The following is a 17,265-nucleotide window of genomic DNA, read 5'->3' as shown; positions in this document are numbered from 1 at the left end:
CTGCTCTGAACCATATCCCATTGCAGAGTCACTAATCCTAATTCTCTGCTCATCAGTTGAGTGGATCTCTGATAGAGGGTTTATAATAAACACAATTGTGCTATTACTCATTTGCTGCATGCACAATCTAAGGACGTCGACCTTTTGAAGTGTAGGTGTCATGCAATTAACCTTATGTTCATAATTCCCTTAGAGAAGGGCTCCTTCCTTCCAGCATCAATGACATCATGGGTCCACATTAGAGTGAAGGAGATGATGTCATTGTTACTTAATTAGAAAAGTGCATTTTCTTAAGGAAATGTCTGCAATTTCTCAGAGCACAAACCTTTTGCTTTCTAAGGCATAAAATAAAGACTAGCAGGTCAAACAGGAGCAGTAGAGCAGTTGCAGGAAATACTATAAAATGCACAGATGCAATGAGTGGCAGTGTGCTTGAGAAAAGAGGTGGGAGAGTGCGACCAAAATCAGCACAATGGCCTGGACAGATATGCACTGAAAGACGGACATACATCACATGGCCACCTTATGCCTTTATGCACTTACAGTTAGTATTAAATACACACCAGGGAATGCTGAAACCTGGGTGCTACCTGTAAATGGAAAATGTTATTCTCAGTAGCCTGCTTACTGATCTCTTGTACCAATGAATATCTGCACTTTCTCACATCCCATCTTCAAGTAAGAAAGTATGTCACATTTTTTTTGAAGTGGAGGATGTCACATCAATTATCTTGATCTTAAAAGAGAATATAGCTGCAGGTCTAATACTGAATATAACATATCCATTGAGGGGGAGGACAGATTGTAATGCCTAATCTGTCTTGTTTTATTGACTGTAAGGTTGTAAAATACCCCCAAAATCTTATTTATTTTCATTTCAGGTCCACCCACACACACCGCATGAAAGAAAAGTCTTCTGTGTCTTACACACACACACACACACACACAGAGTCATGGGTTCCAACAGATATCTAAGCTTGCAAGTTGTTATGCATTATAAAAAAACCTTTGTACTGTCTGTTTAAATGACTGTGACACAAATAGGCTGAAGTAGTCTGCGATGGCATGACAGGACACCGGAAACCACATTTCAAACCTGAACATTCTCACTTCAGTATCAGCTCATCTAAGAGGTTGATCTTTCACTGCAGTGTCTTTGGTTAGCAGGTAATGAATAACTTCTGTAGTTCCCCTATCCTTATCTTCTACTTGAGGGTGGCATGCTGCCTGCTTATTGTAAGATGCCATATTATGATCTGTTTCACCTGCTAACAGGACAACAGAGGTGCAACAGTTCATGTCGTACCAAACTATTCTAACTATTCCACCAGTACAGCTCTCAGTGTTAGCAATATGCCATGCTAGACAGGTTAGCTAAGTCTATCTAGCTTCTATATTGGTATGGTAAACTCAACTGGGACCTCCAGGACCCTCCCATCTCATGTAAGTCCCTGGTTAGGACCATTTTGCTTTCCCAGTAAATTATTGCAGCAATTGATAAAAAAAAATTGTTTATTAGAAAGAAATTTCTGCAGCATTGTGTAGGCCAAGTCAGGTCAGATATATATCATACATCTCTGAAAAGCTACCTAAAACATGCTAACTGATTTGCGATTTGTCAAAAACTGCTTCTTCTTAAGGTTCAAGGTACATTTATTTCTTCTACAACAAACAGCTACACAATGAAATGAAGGTTGTAGCTCTTTCACGCTACACACAGAACATATATACAAATATTTAAAGGATATATTTTGAAGGCATTTAAGTGGGATCTTGCTGCAGATTCAGACGGGGCCTATCACTGAGACTGAATTATTTCTGCTTGTTGCATCTTCTCTGTCGTACCTGAAATGGTTGACCACATTGGTCATACTGAGGAAAGACAGGACAAAGGAACCGGGCCGGCGGTCACTCTCCCTGATGAGGTAGCTGCCAGGGGTCCGGGCCTGGCGCAGCCGCTCCTCAGCAATGGTTCGGTCTAGCTTGCCATGGTACCACCTGAGACGGACAGACAAGGAGAAAATAATTAGGACGGGGAGACAGATGGATGGTGCGTTAGGCCACTATATATGTACACAAATGGTATAAAGTATAACATGAAATGTTTTTGTGACAAGCCAAACTATATTGAAATGTTATTGACAGGAACTAAAGTAATAAGCCTGTTAAGCATGGAAGTACACATTTCTGTTGAGCAGTATAAACACCATAAATTCAACCACTTCTCAAAATGGTAACACGATAAAGAAATTCCATATCATGCTATAACAATATTTATTACAATACAAGGTATGCCATTTCTGTTAAATGTTTGATTTATGAAAATAAAAATAAAAGAGACCACCTACAACGAATACAAGAATTGTGGCACTACAATCAACAACCTCCTGAGGTAAACACAATTGGAGAAGGGTGCGATTTATTGTTTAGAGAGGCCAACAGACTCCAGAAACAAATAAGGTGTGTTAGTTAAAAAATAGAGTCAAATTGAGAACACGTAACACTTTGAAGACAGAGTGCCTCTGTTATCGAACATCTTTCTCATGATATGGATTGCACACACTGAATTTTTTCAGTTCTTCAGTCAAGTTTTAGAAAATAACCAGAAATAGAAACTGCATAGTATCATAATTATCACAGAAGGCAAAACTCAATGATAATAGTAACTTAATACATATCAAATAAGCACCTTTATCAGGTTTCCTGATGTTATGTGTTCTACTTAATACATGTGAGTGTAGTGCCTCTTTTCATTGTTAGATCAGGTCTGGAAATGTGTATAGGGAAATAAATATATAAATAAATAAGTAAACAAGTACATGATCAATCAAAACATGATTGATATACTAATTAATAATGAAATCAATATTAGATATGAAGCTTTAATACATTGCGCTACCTACTTTCATGAGAGTACAACCAAGTCAGAATGAGCGGGTCATGTATTCTAAGGGAAATGGAAAGGGGTCGGCAAGTAAAAGCTTAAAATCGAAAAAGCTTTTTTTCTTTTTTTGTTTCCAGCACACCATTAAAGTCTCCCTGCTTTCTGAATTAAACAGAAGCCTTAGGAACAACACTGGTTAAAATTTCAGCAGGTGAGGCTGAACTTGACTGGGCCTTGCCAGCCAGGGTAAAAAATTAACATGCTTTTCCAAATTTAGGCCACTGGTGCCTCTCAGAACAGAGGGCAGTAGCTGGAAAAACATCCAGCTGTGAGAAGATGAATGAGTTGCTGCAGTAGCTCTTTTCACAGGGGACCTAAAGGGCTCCCATCTGGTTTAGGCGAGTAGAGGTCTCTACTTGTAAAGAAAACGTGATGAAGTTTGCCAAGAGACGGCCGGCTGAAGAGGAGTGGGAGAGTTAAGTGTCCGTGAGGGGGCTTTGGGGGGATTTGGGTGATAAGAGAATTGAAGAGGGCGACTGAGTGCAGTTGAAGAGTAAGGCCAAGCAGCCCTTGAGGGACTGGGGAAGCTGGGGGGAAATAACACTGAAGGGGAATAGAACAGTGAAGAGGGAAAGATAGATGACTGTGAAAGAAGAATGGCAGAAAGAGCTGGGCACACCATCCTACAAGCCCCCCCTCCAACACGAACACACACCACCCATTATACCCTGTATATAATTAAAACATTAAAAGCTAAATAAAAGACATTTGGGATAGAAACTGTTACTGCAACTACTCCTGAACCAGGCCAAGAAAGACCCTAGGTCTCAGAACAAAATTACCCGAACCACAACGTTCGACAAGACTCTACGGGCAAAACTAGCCACAATAAAACACAAAAAACAATGTGAGGGCCAGTTACTGTTTCCATTGCTTTAAGCCATTCTAAACAACTAAACAGAGGGAGCAGCCAATGTCTGGCAAGCAACTGGGAGACTGGCAAGGTGCAAGACTGCATGGATCATGATGGACAGGAAGATGCTGGTTTGTAACGAGGACCTCTCCTCTCTGTCCTGGTTTTGTGTCTGCTCTGTTTACCAACTCTAAAATCCACTTCTGATGTACTAGCACCAATTCAAGACATTTTTAAAGGAGTGTGTGGTATATTTGACAGACACACCCAAGTCATTATATCACCACTAAATATTAGAAAGAAAAAAACTATAAACCCTGTGGCAGACATTCATCTAAGTAGCTATCCATACACACCTGTACACATGGGCCCTATTTATGTGGCAGCTCAACAACCAGTGCAAGCAGTGCTCAGACAGTTTGGTATTTTCCTGACCTTGAAATTCACTTTGCCCATCTGTGTGGTATTTTGTGGAACAGACGTCTCAGAACTGTACGTTACTCAGCTGCTCAACTTCAGTGATTTTGTAAACGACAGCAAACTAAATACTTTGGTGAAGCAGTTTATATGATTGACTTATTGATACAATTATATCAACTAATTCTTAATAAAATTACAAAAATATTTGTATTTTGCAAAGATTTTTCAATTAAAATTTGAAAAATGATTATCCAGGTCTGCAGGTATGCATAAGGCAACCCAATAAACTATCAAGAATGGTGGGTCCTAGCCTCACTCCAGTACCATTGTGGCTCAGTCTACTGTTTGTACTATAATATATTGGAAACTTCTTCGGCCAAAGTCATGCACATTTATAGAGGGAGGCTATGCTAATGCAGCAAAATGTTGATTCAAACTGATAAACTCCCTGAGAATGTGCATCGTGCTGCCAGACAGCCTGCTGCTGTTGCTGTGGGTTAGGCTGTGGTACACATGTCCAAGAACTGCATCAGCTAGCCTATTCTGGGCTCCAAAAACAGTAACATATGCCGTTTACTATGAAACAGAAAGAGCTATCCACTACACAGTCTAAACCTTTATTTACTGAAATCAACACATAGATGTTACACTTGGTGTGACTTGGTTAAAGTGCAAGACTGGAGGGAACTTATCTTAGACCATTGATTTTGCAACAACCCTGTCGCTTTAGTACTTCTGCATTTTCATTTTTGGATTCTGACTCTGTAAACTGTTATTACTTGTCTACCCAGACTTCTAAAAAATAACTAAATGTTGTCATATCATTATCATATTACCTATATACATGGGTAAAAATAGTTAAGATATCGGGAACCAGTCTCAAGTTACTTAGCAAGCCTAAAACCACAGGTCACTACCAAAAGATTATTTTTTCTCTACCAAGAGACAAGAAATAATCAAACTAGGGACAAATGTGGTGGTGACATTAACAAAATTATTCAGAATCGTGTGCCTTAGATTAGAAAACATCAACAAGTAAACTAATGGTACTTTTATTACCTTACTTCATCACAAATAGGCTGAATATGTAAAAGGTTTCAAACAGAAAGTAATTCAATAGACCTGATTTTCAACCCACAACCATACCACTGACTTAATGTTGAAGGTAGAGGAAACTCCAAATTGAGAAGTCATTTTTCTCACCTGCTGCTTCTTTAATTTAACTTTCTCATCTTTAAAATGCTTAATTAATAAATGTTTCAACACAGACCTGAAGTTCAAATGTGGAATAGTGTTCTTATGAATTTTGCCTTTTATGCATGACTGACAGGTAATTAATCATTAACTAGGTTCAGTTGATAGAATGGGGGACTTGTTGACCTCTGGACTCTTACTCTTACATTTGGATTGATTTTTCCACCAAAGAAATTCCAAGCAACTTATTCCAAGTGTGGAAAAAACAAATTACAATATTGGTTTGCATTATGCATTTAAGTCAGGACTTAATACAAAACAGCACTTTGTTTTAGTGTAGGATGCGAGGGAGCTTCAGTGTTGGTGTTTTCAGGAGATCAGCAACAGTTGAGTTTCCAACTATTAAATGGCGGAGATAAAATATTTGTCACATACCATATTTTACTGTTACAGCTCTGAAGGAAGACCTGTAACAATAAACAGCTTGTTGGAATTGCTTAATTACTGAATCCCACTCCTTCTCTATGCCTCAAATATACAAAGATTTAAACACAGACTTTGTTATGCCATTGATTGGGTTGTTGAATCAAGCAGGTGCATACAATGCATAATGTTTTAATCCAGTAATCATCAGCATTCAGCACAAACAAACTTTCCACTGGGTTACATGTTGGGAGAGGCTGCTTTGCTGTATTTTGGGTTGCTGTTCATTGCACCAAAACATACGTTTTATAGCTGCGGTATTCATCTGTTATATTTTCTTTGTTGCCACAGCAACCTCAGCCATGTGGATTTGTTGGTATACAGTGCCTTGAGGTCATCTGCATTATTTATGTGTTGTTGATTTAGTTTACTGTAAATCTAACACAGACGGCCCTAACATCCTGGTGTCTGCACCTTCAGGAAAGAGTTAGAATAAAATGTGGCCTTTCTCACAAATATTATGTATTTGCCGAAACTTTAGATATTTTGCACTGTACATCACACCTATCTATAGATTTGGAAAAGGGCATTTAGAGTTTCCTGTAGCTTTATGTATGAGCTATAACCTTCAATTCTTAAATTACGCTGACATGGGATGTGAGTGGGTAAACCAGGAAGGAAGGGTGTTATGATAAACAGACTATGAGCATAAGCCATTACAGCGGTGATAGGATACAGCGCTACTATCAGCTTGAGGAATGCCCTGTCATGTCAGCACATGAACAGCGAGCAGCACAGTGACGTCCTGGTTCTCTCCTCTACCTCGACGCTCAACTCAGGATATGGCATCTATCTCTCTGCATACAGTTCCCTCACAATCAACTAAAACGGGCTACCTAATGCAAATTGATAGAGAGTGTGCACAGATCTTCATGTATAGTATTGTGTCAACTCACATGCATGACAAATGACTGTGCTTTCTACACTAACCAAGTGTGGTGTCATGTTAATGACACCACACCAAAATGTGTTTCAAACTGAGGGAAGTGAGTCACCCACAGTGTCATCCTTCACCGCCCCAATGCCCACGTCCTGAACCTCATTTCACACGGCACATCGATGTAGGCACTGCATCATGCAGTAAGGGGCGTCCTTTCAGCATACGAGTCCTGTGAGCATTCAAGTTACTAGGTTAAGTTATATGTATAGTTCAGCTAATTGTGTCATGCTGTCAAGAACGATATTACTGCACATTGCAGAAATCAAACATGCCCAAGCTAGGCTTGCCAAAATGCAAGGCTTAGGCTCCAGCAAGCATAGCAGCATGATTTATTGTGTACACAATCCCTTTGGCTATATTTTAAGGTTGAATGCCTTAAAAATATTGCATCACAAAAGCTCTGACAGGACAGGAGTGACATACTGTTTGTAGATTATGCCTGTACTGTTGAGCTCAAAACCCCTCAGTGTGGTTTTCTCACAGTTTATAGCTTTTGATTTGGAAAGAACAACCTGTGGCACCACGAAGCCACAGGAGCACACAGAGTGGGCTGGGCTGAGAGATAAGTTACAAATCAATCTACAACTGCCCAAAAGAATCTGCACAAAGGTGACCAAATTTAAAAAGTAAATATTTTGCAGAATACAATATGATAAGACTTTGCCTGAGAAAGAGTGAAGCACTGTTCCCACAAAATAATGAAGTTAAATACTTTACTAGGATGAATATATATCTTTTTAATTCTATAATTCTTTAATGAAGTTGTTTTATTTTGGAAGTCAAATGGACACAACTAGCCTAATTTGTGCCGTAACTGCAGTGACAGCAGAAAAGAAAATATGAGTGCATATCATGCATGCATATAATCAAATGGGCAACAGCTGTTGCATACACACACATTTTTATACAGCAATATAAATATGGTACTATAAATAAACAATAGCCTAAACAGCATATGCTGCTCGCATTGTTTGGGTCATTAATGTGCACCCAACACAAGATTAGGGTATTTTAGACAGACAGCAACACCAGCATAAGCATGTTGTATACTCCGCAATGGATGAATTAGGCAATGACTTGGGTTAAGAAAGTGACTGACAATAACATCGATCTGAGTAAAAGAAACCTCTGTCTGTATCCGGTGGGAAATACAAAGGATATTTAAATTCTCTGGGGCATAGAGTGTCATCCCAACATGGAATTACTGCTAAAATAGTACAGAAGTTGAAGCAATGAAAAGCTACAGTTTGAAATGAACACCAAGTTTCTGGAAAAACGTTGTGCTCAAAATGAGAACACCGCATACTCTACTGACAAAAATCATTCAAGCTTAACTATTTTTAAAAAGTAATGATACCCAGAGTATGTTCGGTAGGACCATTTAATAAGCCTCGGTTAATGGATGACTGAAGCAGTTGTACATTATCCATTCTACTTTAATACTGTAACAAGCTGATCTTAAAATTGAAAGTTTTAATGAGGATTCAGGTAAGCAAAGATTCTACTATTTGTGCTCATCTACTTTATGTACATCTTTATTGTTACCAGATGCTAGAAAAATCTAACAAACTGTTTTCTTTTCTTCTGTTTGCTGGAGACAAATCTCTAAGGGCAATAAGACCAACAGGACAGACACAGATTGTTGTGACTTGAGTGAGTTGGACCTTGTCTCTCTGTCAGTCTGTCTGTCTCTCATTAAGCTCTTTTGTGGGCGCTTTCTCTCCAGCTTCTGTCTCTCTTCTTCATCTTCTTCTGTCTTGATGGATGCGGCTGTACTCAAATATCTCTACAGACGTACTGTCAGCCCTCATCAGTATCAAAAAGTAATGAAACATTGAATCACTGTAGATTAGCAATGCACCTCAGGGGAGCAGCTGACTTTCTATAGGAGGTACAACATGTTTCCTACACACGAATATAATTCCCAGTAAACTCCCCCCTAACATCCTTAACTAGAGCCACTATATGACCTTTCCAGACTTCAATGTGTCAAGTCGTTGAATTATGTGATTAGACAAAATGTGCATTACACCATCATCTCGTAAGTGTAAGTCCAGTAAACACTTTTCCAAGCAAAAAGGACAAGGACACAAAAAGATCTATCGAAGATTTCCTGTTAATCTAACCGAAAAGTCATTGAACTGCACACACATGATTTTCCTTTTTTAACAACTATAATAAAATTGGAATCCTAAAATAAAACAGTTGATAAGCAGGAGCTGTCAACTGTTTCTACCAGCCCATTGATAGGGAGGCGAGGTTAGAGTTGGGGTTAATTTGGTGCCCCACTTACGCCGAGTTCGCCCTCTGCTGCATCTCCCTCCTGTGTCCCGTGGTCTCACAAGGTGCACCCACTCCACTGATACTCCACTGATACTGCAGGCAAAAGCTGTGAGCTCCGACGTGGAAAGCAGAGCAAAGGCAGCTCTAAATCCATACAAGACATGATGATGTGACCCTGCAGCCACCTTAATACAGTCATCTCCTGTCGCTAGGGTCAATGAGCAACATCCATGGAAGTAAGATGAACAGGAGGACACAGCGATGCAGACTGACACTCCGCATGCATTTGGTTGTGCCAACTAATTTGAGGAAAATTGGAGGATCATATCTGGTTCCATTATCCTTTAAACACTGATCTGAAGAAGTTGATCTTTCAGAGACTGAGGCACACTGAAGCCCTGTAGTCTTTGCTCCCACTTCATCCCGCTCTGACTTACTCTTTCTCTTACCCTTCCCTCTTTCTCTCTCATAAAGCCACGCATCATGAGCATGCTGCCTATTGGTCTTTGAAGCAGTGGGACAGCAAGGGTAGGGAGTGGCATCTCGGCACACACGGACAACTGTATGAATAGACATTTATGTGCTGCCCATGAACATTTGAATAAACAGACATGCAATAGTGGAAACAAAAAGCACAACCTTGTTACCTGCACTGGCCTTAGAGAGTACTTTATATACACCTGGCTTCAACCATGCTTAAAGATTAAAACACATGTTAACATGAACCTTGCTCAAAATGTCAGACTTGTTTCAACCCCACACAAAGCATTATTTTAATAAAGACAAAAAGACACTTATGATATTGGAGATTGTCATACAGTAAATTGATGTTTGGTATTTATACTTTCGTGTTGCACATGGGGAATGTGATTGGATGCAGACTTAAACCCACTCCCTACTTAAAATGGGCTTCTCATTGTCACAAACCATTTGCCTGATGAGGGTCTAGCCCTGAAACGTCGCAAATAAATGTATTTTGCAAGTTAGACACTGTGTGCGGGAGTCTGTTTGCAACTTTTGATCTATTAGTGATGTGTCGGTCGCGAACGAGCCGGTTCAAAGAGCCGGCTCTTTTAAGTGAACGATGGGAGCCGGCTCCCATCCGTGACCGAGCCGTTTTTTTTTTTTTGTAAAGTAATACAAGGCAGAATCATATGACGATTATTGATATTTGTGCCAAAGGCTCGGACAATGATCCTTACCTCGTTGTTAGGCAACGCCCTCTGCACACGGCTCGCACCAGTCTGCAGGCAGAGTTAAGTTTCGTTTTCCCACTTGTCACCCGCGATCCACGGAGATGGCAAAACAGCTGATTGGGCTCGTTTAACACAGTTCGTGTGCGTCAATGACAGCGAAACCACACCTACTGTAGCGATTTCTATTAAGTGCCTGTGCATCTGCCTTTAAAGTGCCTGCTTCAGAAATAAACCATTTAAAGCATATCCCTGCCTCCCGTGTCCGTGTCCAGACACCCCATATTGTTCGCAAATTCCCTAACCAGTGGAGCTTTCCTACAATATTAGAAAATGTAATTTTTACTTTTGAATACTTCAGTACAAAGGATGTATTGAATAATTTAAGTGATATATGTGTACACATACAAATCATAAGTCAAAACAGCGCTAAATTTGGCTGAATTATAAAAGGTATAAGTGGTAAAATGAAGAGCCGCTTGGGAGCCGAAAGAGCCGGCTCTTCTTGGTGAGCTGAGCCAAATGATCCGGCTCACTAAAAAGAGCCGGAATTCCCATCACTATGATCTATGTGTCCCTCCATGTGACACCTGTCTCAAGAAATAGATGTGCAAAGTTTTTTTCTGTGCTAGTAAATGAACAAACGCCAGAGCTTTTAATGTAAAACCTGTATGGGTTTATGCACTAACCAACCAGCCAAACAACTACTGTGTAAATTGTGATCTCTTAACCATTTACTTATATTTGTTGGCTCAAGTTTCCACAATGGAAAGATAAAAGGTGGAGACCTATGGAGGCCTGACAGCAGCTGTGAAATAGTTTTGTTTTCCTTTGCACTCAGTCAGGGCAGGAGAGCGACAACACACAGGGGCAGAGTTAAACTGTACAGATGGAGACATGGGAGAGGGCCATCCATGCATCTTCAACCTTGCTCACCCTGAAAGCTAACCAACCATCATCATTTTGATGCCCAGCAAGACACACGGGGACCAAAGCCGACATCTCGGCTTTCCTGCAGTGAATCAGGCTCCTTGAAATAACATCATTACATCAGTGATGTTAGGCTTCACTGTCATATACCCATACAGTATTCCTCCTGTGATTTTTTATTTCTACAATCAGGGGTATCCGGTTAAGAACATTCTCTTCCTGCAAAATTTGGAAATGTGCAACACTAGCACATTATGTGGCTTCTTCTGTACAAGTAACACTGCACTGACAAACACCTTTATTGTACTTGTCATGTAGGAAGTCATGACTTTGGTTCTTAAGTATAACCTGGCACTGTAACATGTTCCATGCAAAATACCCAACTTATTATTCAGCACACCTAACTAGTGTTAAAAGTCATTCAAATCAAAAGTCCTGGGTATTGTCAAACAAAACTGAAATGCTTCTGAGGATCCTGTTAAGGCCACAATGAGTGGCTCAGAAGTCTTGAAAACAGGATGCAGGAGAGAAAAGGCAGGGCAGTGTGGGTATTGGAAGGGCATGACAGGACATTGCGTAACACATTCAAAATGCATGGAAACCATAGGCCTTGCCTTATCAATGCACAACACAGAGCTTACACTAATAAAAGTGTGACTGGTATTTCAATCAATGGGTCTAGTAAACCAACCCTAAGCATGTGCACCCTCCGCTGTAATGGTAGAGAGATTGAGGAACAGCTGCGCAACAAGGTGCAAACACAGTTTCATACAAGCTGCAATAGCCTATGTAACTTTACAGCTAGGAGTATTGCAGTCATTTCAAAAATGTACGACAGGAAATTACAGGCTTAATGCTAATTGCTGGGCTCACCAGTCATCAAAAATGTGTAATGATCCAATCCCATTAATAAGACCCTGCTTTGTTATAAAAGTGCTGTAACATTTTGGCTAGTGGGAACAATGTCCATCAGGGAATAACCTAGTTAAGCTATGTGACATGATCCTTGTGCCATTTCAGAATTCCATTGTCCCCGCCACCCTACACAAAGGGCAATTGGGCAGCATGGGTTCTCAATTAACACTGCACTTACAGAGATGTTTCCACAGCCAACTGCTAAATCGGGTAAACTCATTCACACAGCCACTGATCTTCAAATCCAACTTTTCTTTCCCCCTTTTCTCCTTCCTCCTACCACCACCTCGTCAGGGAAACCCTTTATGACTTCAAATCCTCGCTAATCTTCGTGGAAACTCTAAATCAACGACTCGTTTCCCAGCGTGCAGTTTGTTTAAGCTCAGGCACTGGGCTGAAGGGTTTCTAGCTGCAGCAGGAACACGCACTGTTAGGGTCACCTGACATCTTCGCTCTTGCCTCTTCGTTAAGCTATCATCAGTGTGAGGTTCTTATTGCAGTTCTGCATCCATTGTTTATAAATGACACACTGTTGTACAGAGGTGTGAATGAATGTGACTGCTGTTCGTCTCTCTCTCTCTCTCTCTCGCGATCACTCTACCGTGCTCTGCAAATGTGCCAAGTTAAGCTTTCACAGTCACTGTGCAACACACAGCGGGACAACTTCCAACAGTGTAGAAGTTTTCCACCATCACTCTTCCAACATGCACTTCACTGGCCGCTAGCATAACTCAAAGGAATACAAGATCAGTCTTGGAGCACGATTACAGAAGACATATGCAGCTAGCTACACAGCTGAAGGAGCGGGGTGAGATTCAGAATCATTCAGGGAAGTCGGGGTAGTCAGCTGTGAATGTAACACCCAATGCTGCCAATGGTAGATTTGGCACTGGCATATGCTTTTATAGGCACAGTGGGAAAAAAGTCCTTCACAAAAAAATGGATGCATGTCTCGTGTTACACATAGATTGGATGTTCACATAGGCCTACATAATGTGACACAAGATAAGTTGATTTTATGCCATAAAATATAGCCATGAGTTTTAGTTTATTGCCTCCAGGCCAGAACTTGAGAACTGTCCGTGATCATGATGAATCCCTGTATATTAGATTAGGCATCATCTATACTGATGCTGTCCTATAGATTCTATAGGACAGCATCACTGGATGAGACAGTAACCTCGCAGAGGGTCCACATATAAGCTCTGTCTATCACAGTGGGTCAGTAGCACATCCTTAAGGAGGGACCAACCCTCGCCTTAACTGGGTCATCATTGCAAGGCAAAGGCAGCACCTTATAAACTTGTCTGTTCTCGAGAAGCATCCACTCCCAGACAAGAGGATGAATAACGGCTATGTGCCTAGCTTTTAAGAGCCTGTGTCTGGCCTTGCTTATATTGCCAATGGCAGGTGTTTTCATGAGCAGCACACACATATGATGATGATATGTACATTCAGCATTTTACGTTCATGTTTTTTTAACCAAATGTTTCAATTGCAATTCTCTGATAATAGTAAACTATTTAATAAAAAAAAAAAGAATCTTTCTTGAGATAAAGAAATAATATAGTACATCATAAGAGCAAAACTTCACTATTGTCACTATCCTTCTACAAATCTACATCCTACAGTTTGATGTGGACAAAGCCTTAAAAGGTAGGCCTCATTTTGATAAACACTGTCATACGCAACAGGTATTGGGAAATTGTGGGCTAATAATAACCAGAAACTTTAAAGAAATGCGGTCCAGCTTTCCGGTGCATCTATCACCACTACAAGCAATTCACCAAAACCACAACCCCAAAATAGAGGAAAGGCTTGTGTCGTATATGCTGCCTTGCACAATTTGGTTGAGTAAAGCATCTCAGAGTGGGCTAGAGTAAGAGAGTGAGTAGACTCATTTTGACTCTCACCAGCGTGTAAAGTGATGTGTTAGTGAATGTGCAGAGAAACATTTGACTACAAGTCTCTCATTGTGAAACAAGCTAGACCAAAGAAAATCAATGCCATTCATGCACAAGTGACAACTGTTCCAATCCCTCACTGGCAACCCTGCAAGTTGATAAACTGGAATCCAAGTGCAAATCCATGAGGAAGTCTGAATTCCCTTGGCAAAACTAGTACTTTGATAGTACTATATGTAAGAACTTGAATTCAAGTGCAGTTAATTCCATTTAGGGTGGTTCATTACCAGTACAGGCAAGACTGGTGAAATGCTGGCCTTCCCCTTCCTCTGTAATCTGACAGGGAGATATAGGGTGGCTCCTAAAATAAGAGCTGAATCCACACTCCAGGCCCAGTCACTTCCATATCTTACAGTATGAGGGCCAGAAATGACAAAGCTCAGCAGTTCTCTAATGAGACTGTAACAAATGGGAGGGCCGTATTTAGGTTATTACAACACCAGCACACACACGGGTTTGGACATGTGCTTGTGTGCATGCCTGATAAATTCATAAAATGCCTATAATTACAGATGCAATTCTAAAATACAATGCTTAGGGTGCATTTTTGATGCTGCAATCAAATAAGGTTTACAAATACCCTGTTCCACGCTTTGTTTCACTTTAATCACAAACAAAATATTATATTTTTTCACACATAATGTCCATTAAGTCAGAGCACTGTAAATTGGGCATTAGTAGACAATTGCGCAGCTAAGCAGAAACAAAGAAGATTTTTCTTCAAACCCATTTCTATTTCCCAAGTAGCATGATAAAGCACAATACTTCACTGAAGATAATTAGGCTACTATTGCAGCGACAACTCTTATGGGGCTGCAAGGTGACACTGTACCAATCACAAGTCAGCCAAAAAAGAACTGATTAACCTTACTGTAGATTATAAATGTAAAGGGGGTAATCGCTGATAAATTTACCAAAATTAAGCATTTGATTGATGTAGACTATACAGTATTAACAAAGTTGGAACAGCAGTATTCTGAATATCGGGTCTATCCGTGCAGGTGTTCCCAGCACCTTGACTCAAGCTGAACTACATACAGTTGTGAGCAATTGTGATCAGTGGTCATGATGCAGGTATGACACAAGTGGTTTTTGATACAACAGGAAAGGCACAGATAAAGATGTTGCTTACCTGGATAACATGAACTGACCTCACCCTGACTGAGGTCAGCGCTTGTCACCTGCAACTCTTATTCAAAGCACTTCACTTTTGCTGCTTCCTATTACCATTCCTTCATGGCAAAACTGATCTGCCAAGTTTTTTTCCCTTATGAAACTGATCAGCCGATCAGTGAAAAGACTGCACAATTAACCCCCTACTAGATGGATACGCTAATATTCTTGAACAAACACTAGCAAGACTGAGAATGCAACAGATCATTCAATTTTTCTACCTGATAAAGGCATTGGTATACTACAGCTTTTTGTAGACCGAGTAAGGTTTTGTTTAAGTGTTTTGTATCTTTAGTCTCCTCTAATCTATGCAATCCAAAACATTTTTGGGGGACATTTGCTGAATAATGACAAGCGGATCAGTTGCAGGAGAAGCAAGTTTGATGATTTTTCTAATATAATAATTGTTTATTCATCAAATACAGTATATATTTATTATTTATATACCTACTAATTACTTTGGCTGTGCTGTGAAAATAGCTTGTCGATTGTTCAAATACAGCTCCTTGTAGATAAACAAGATGCACTTCAGAGCACCCAATACATTTTTTTACATTTGATCAATTATTGATCAATAATGTGGTAGTCAGTCAATAAAGAAAAATGCTTAAAATTGGCACATTGACTCTAAATGCATCACTTCTCGTTGTGAGGTTCATGATGTTGATTGTAAAAATATGAAACGGACGTTAATACTGTCCTGTTAGCTTCATCCTTGAATAGGGGTGTATCAATTCAATCCAAAAACAATTTGACTTTACTTTGACTGCTGACTAAACAAAGACACAAAGCATCATCAAATTGCATATTCTGCAACCAACAAGTCGATTTAAGTAATTTTGATTCTTCCAAAAAGTATAACAAGTTTGCAAATGTAAAAAGAATACACAGTAGGTAACAGGTTGTTAAATTGGGATAATTTCGTGTCCACTACTCTTGGTTATTGGCTATACAAACCCATAGTACACAGAGTAATGACTGTGGGCTGTAAAAGTAGATCATAACTAATGACAGTTGTGAGTAGCACCAGTCACTATTGAACCTGCAGAAGTCAACACTACGTCAATTTCAGACCTCAAGGCCAGGGTATGACAGCAGGAAGGAAGTGAACCCAGCAAAAAGTACAGGATGCTTGAAAATTTTGATTTCTAGGTGTCAATGAACAAGATGTCATTTTTGCGGGTAGTATACTTACTGGTTTGTGGGAGGTGCAGAGAGGGGGAACACCACCTCTTCTTCTTCGTATTCCGGTCCGTCCTGCATGTCGCTTTCATCCATAGTGCCGCCGAGCCCCCCACAGCCTGGAGGGGGAGGAGGAGGTGGTGGCAGTGGGGGCAAGACACTAGACCCATCCGGGCCTGCTGATGTGGGTGAAATCCGACTAGCTGGACCCTCCGAAGTGGGAGAGCAGCAAATGCCGCCCACAGTCCCTGAGCTTGTTCCTTGGAAAACTGAATGTCCACCTCCGGCTCCGCCACTCCCTGTTGCGGACAGCACTGGTCCGGTCATATCCCCACCAGACATGGGATATATCACACTCATGTCGGGAAGTGAGTCCGGAGAGGTGTTTGAATGTTGGCGGAGGGTTGGTCCTGGTCCTTGTCCCAAATCCGTGACTCGCACTCCTCTCGACTTGGGATAGTAGGGGAAAGGGGCCGTCTCCGGGCCTCCTCCGCCTGCCACCCCTGTCCCTGTCGTGACCGAGCCCGTATCCTCACTGCTGACCTCCGCAGCCATCATATTAGGAAAATACGTAGAGGGGAAAAAGTCCAGAAGGGAACCTGCCCTTCCCCTCTGTTCTTACAATACTCCTTCAGTGTTTGGGCTCCGGGGAAACAACACCAAAAGTTTCTCAAAAACGCGTTTAGCTAGCCAGCTAACGTTAGCCGACAAGCTAACTTAGCTTACTCGGCTGCACTAGCGGGCGTTAGCTTTACCTCGCATTCGCTCGCTGCAAGATAGCCAAGCTAACG

General features: G+C 40.8%; 1 protein-coding gene across 2 annotated transcripts in view; it reads right to left on the bottom strand.

The window, feature by feature from the left end:
* Positions 1 to 17,265, bottom strand: part of rasa1a (RAS p21 protein activator (GTPase activating protein) 1a) — a 27,601-nt gene extending 10,336 nt beyond the window's left edge. For both annotated transcript variants that reach the window (XM_070903663.1, XM_070903664.1), the window contains exons 1-2: positions 16,488 to 17,265; positions 1,846 to 1,998 (exon numbers count right to left, since the gene is read on the bottom strand). In XM_070903663.1, coding sequence (XP_070759764.1) covers positions 1,846 to 1,998; positions 16,488 to 17,032 — 698 coding nt within the window. In that variant the 5' untranslated portion in view covers positions 17,033 to 17,265. The remainder of the gene's footprint in view (positions 1 to 1,845; positions 1,999 to 16,487) is intronic.

This window comes from Enoplosus armatus, chromosome 4 (assembly GCF_043641665.1).
Source record: "Enoplosus armatus isolate fEnoArm2 chromosome 4, fEnoArm2.hap1, whole genome shotgun sequence".
NCBI lineage: Eukaryota > Metazoa > Chordata > Actinopteri > Centrarchiformes > Enoplosidae > Enoplosus > Enoplosus armatus.
Note: the sequence above shows the minus strand (reverse complement) of the source record. Positions and strands in the feature narration are given on the sequence as shown.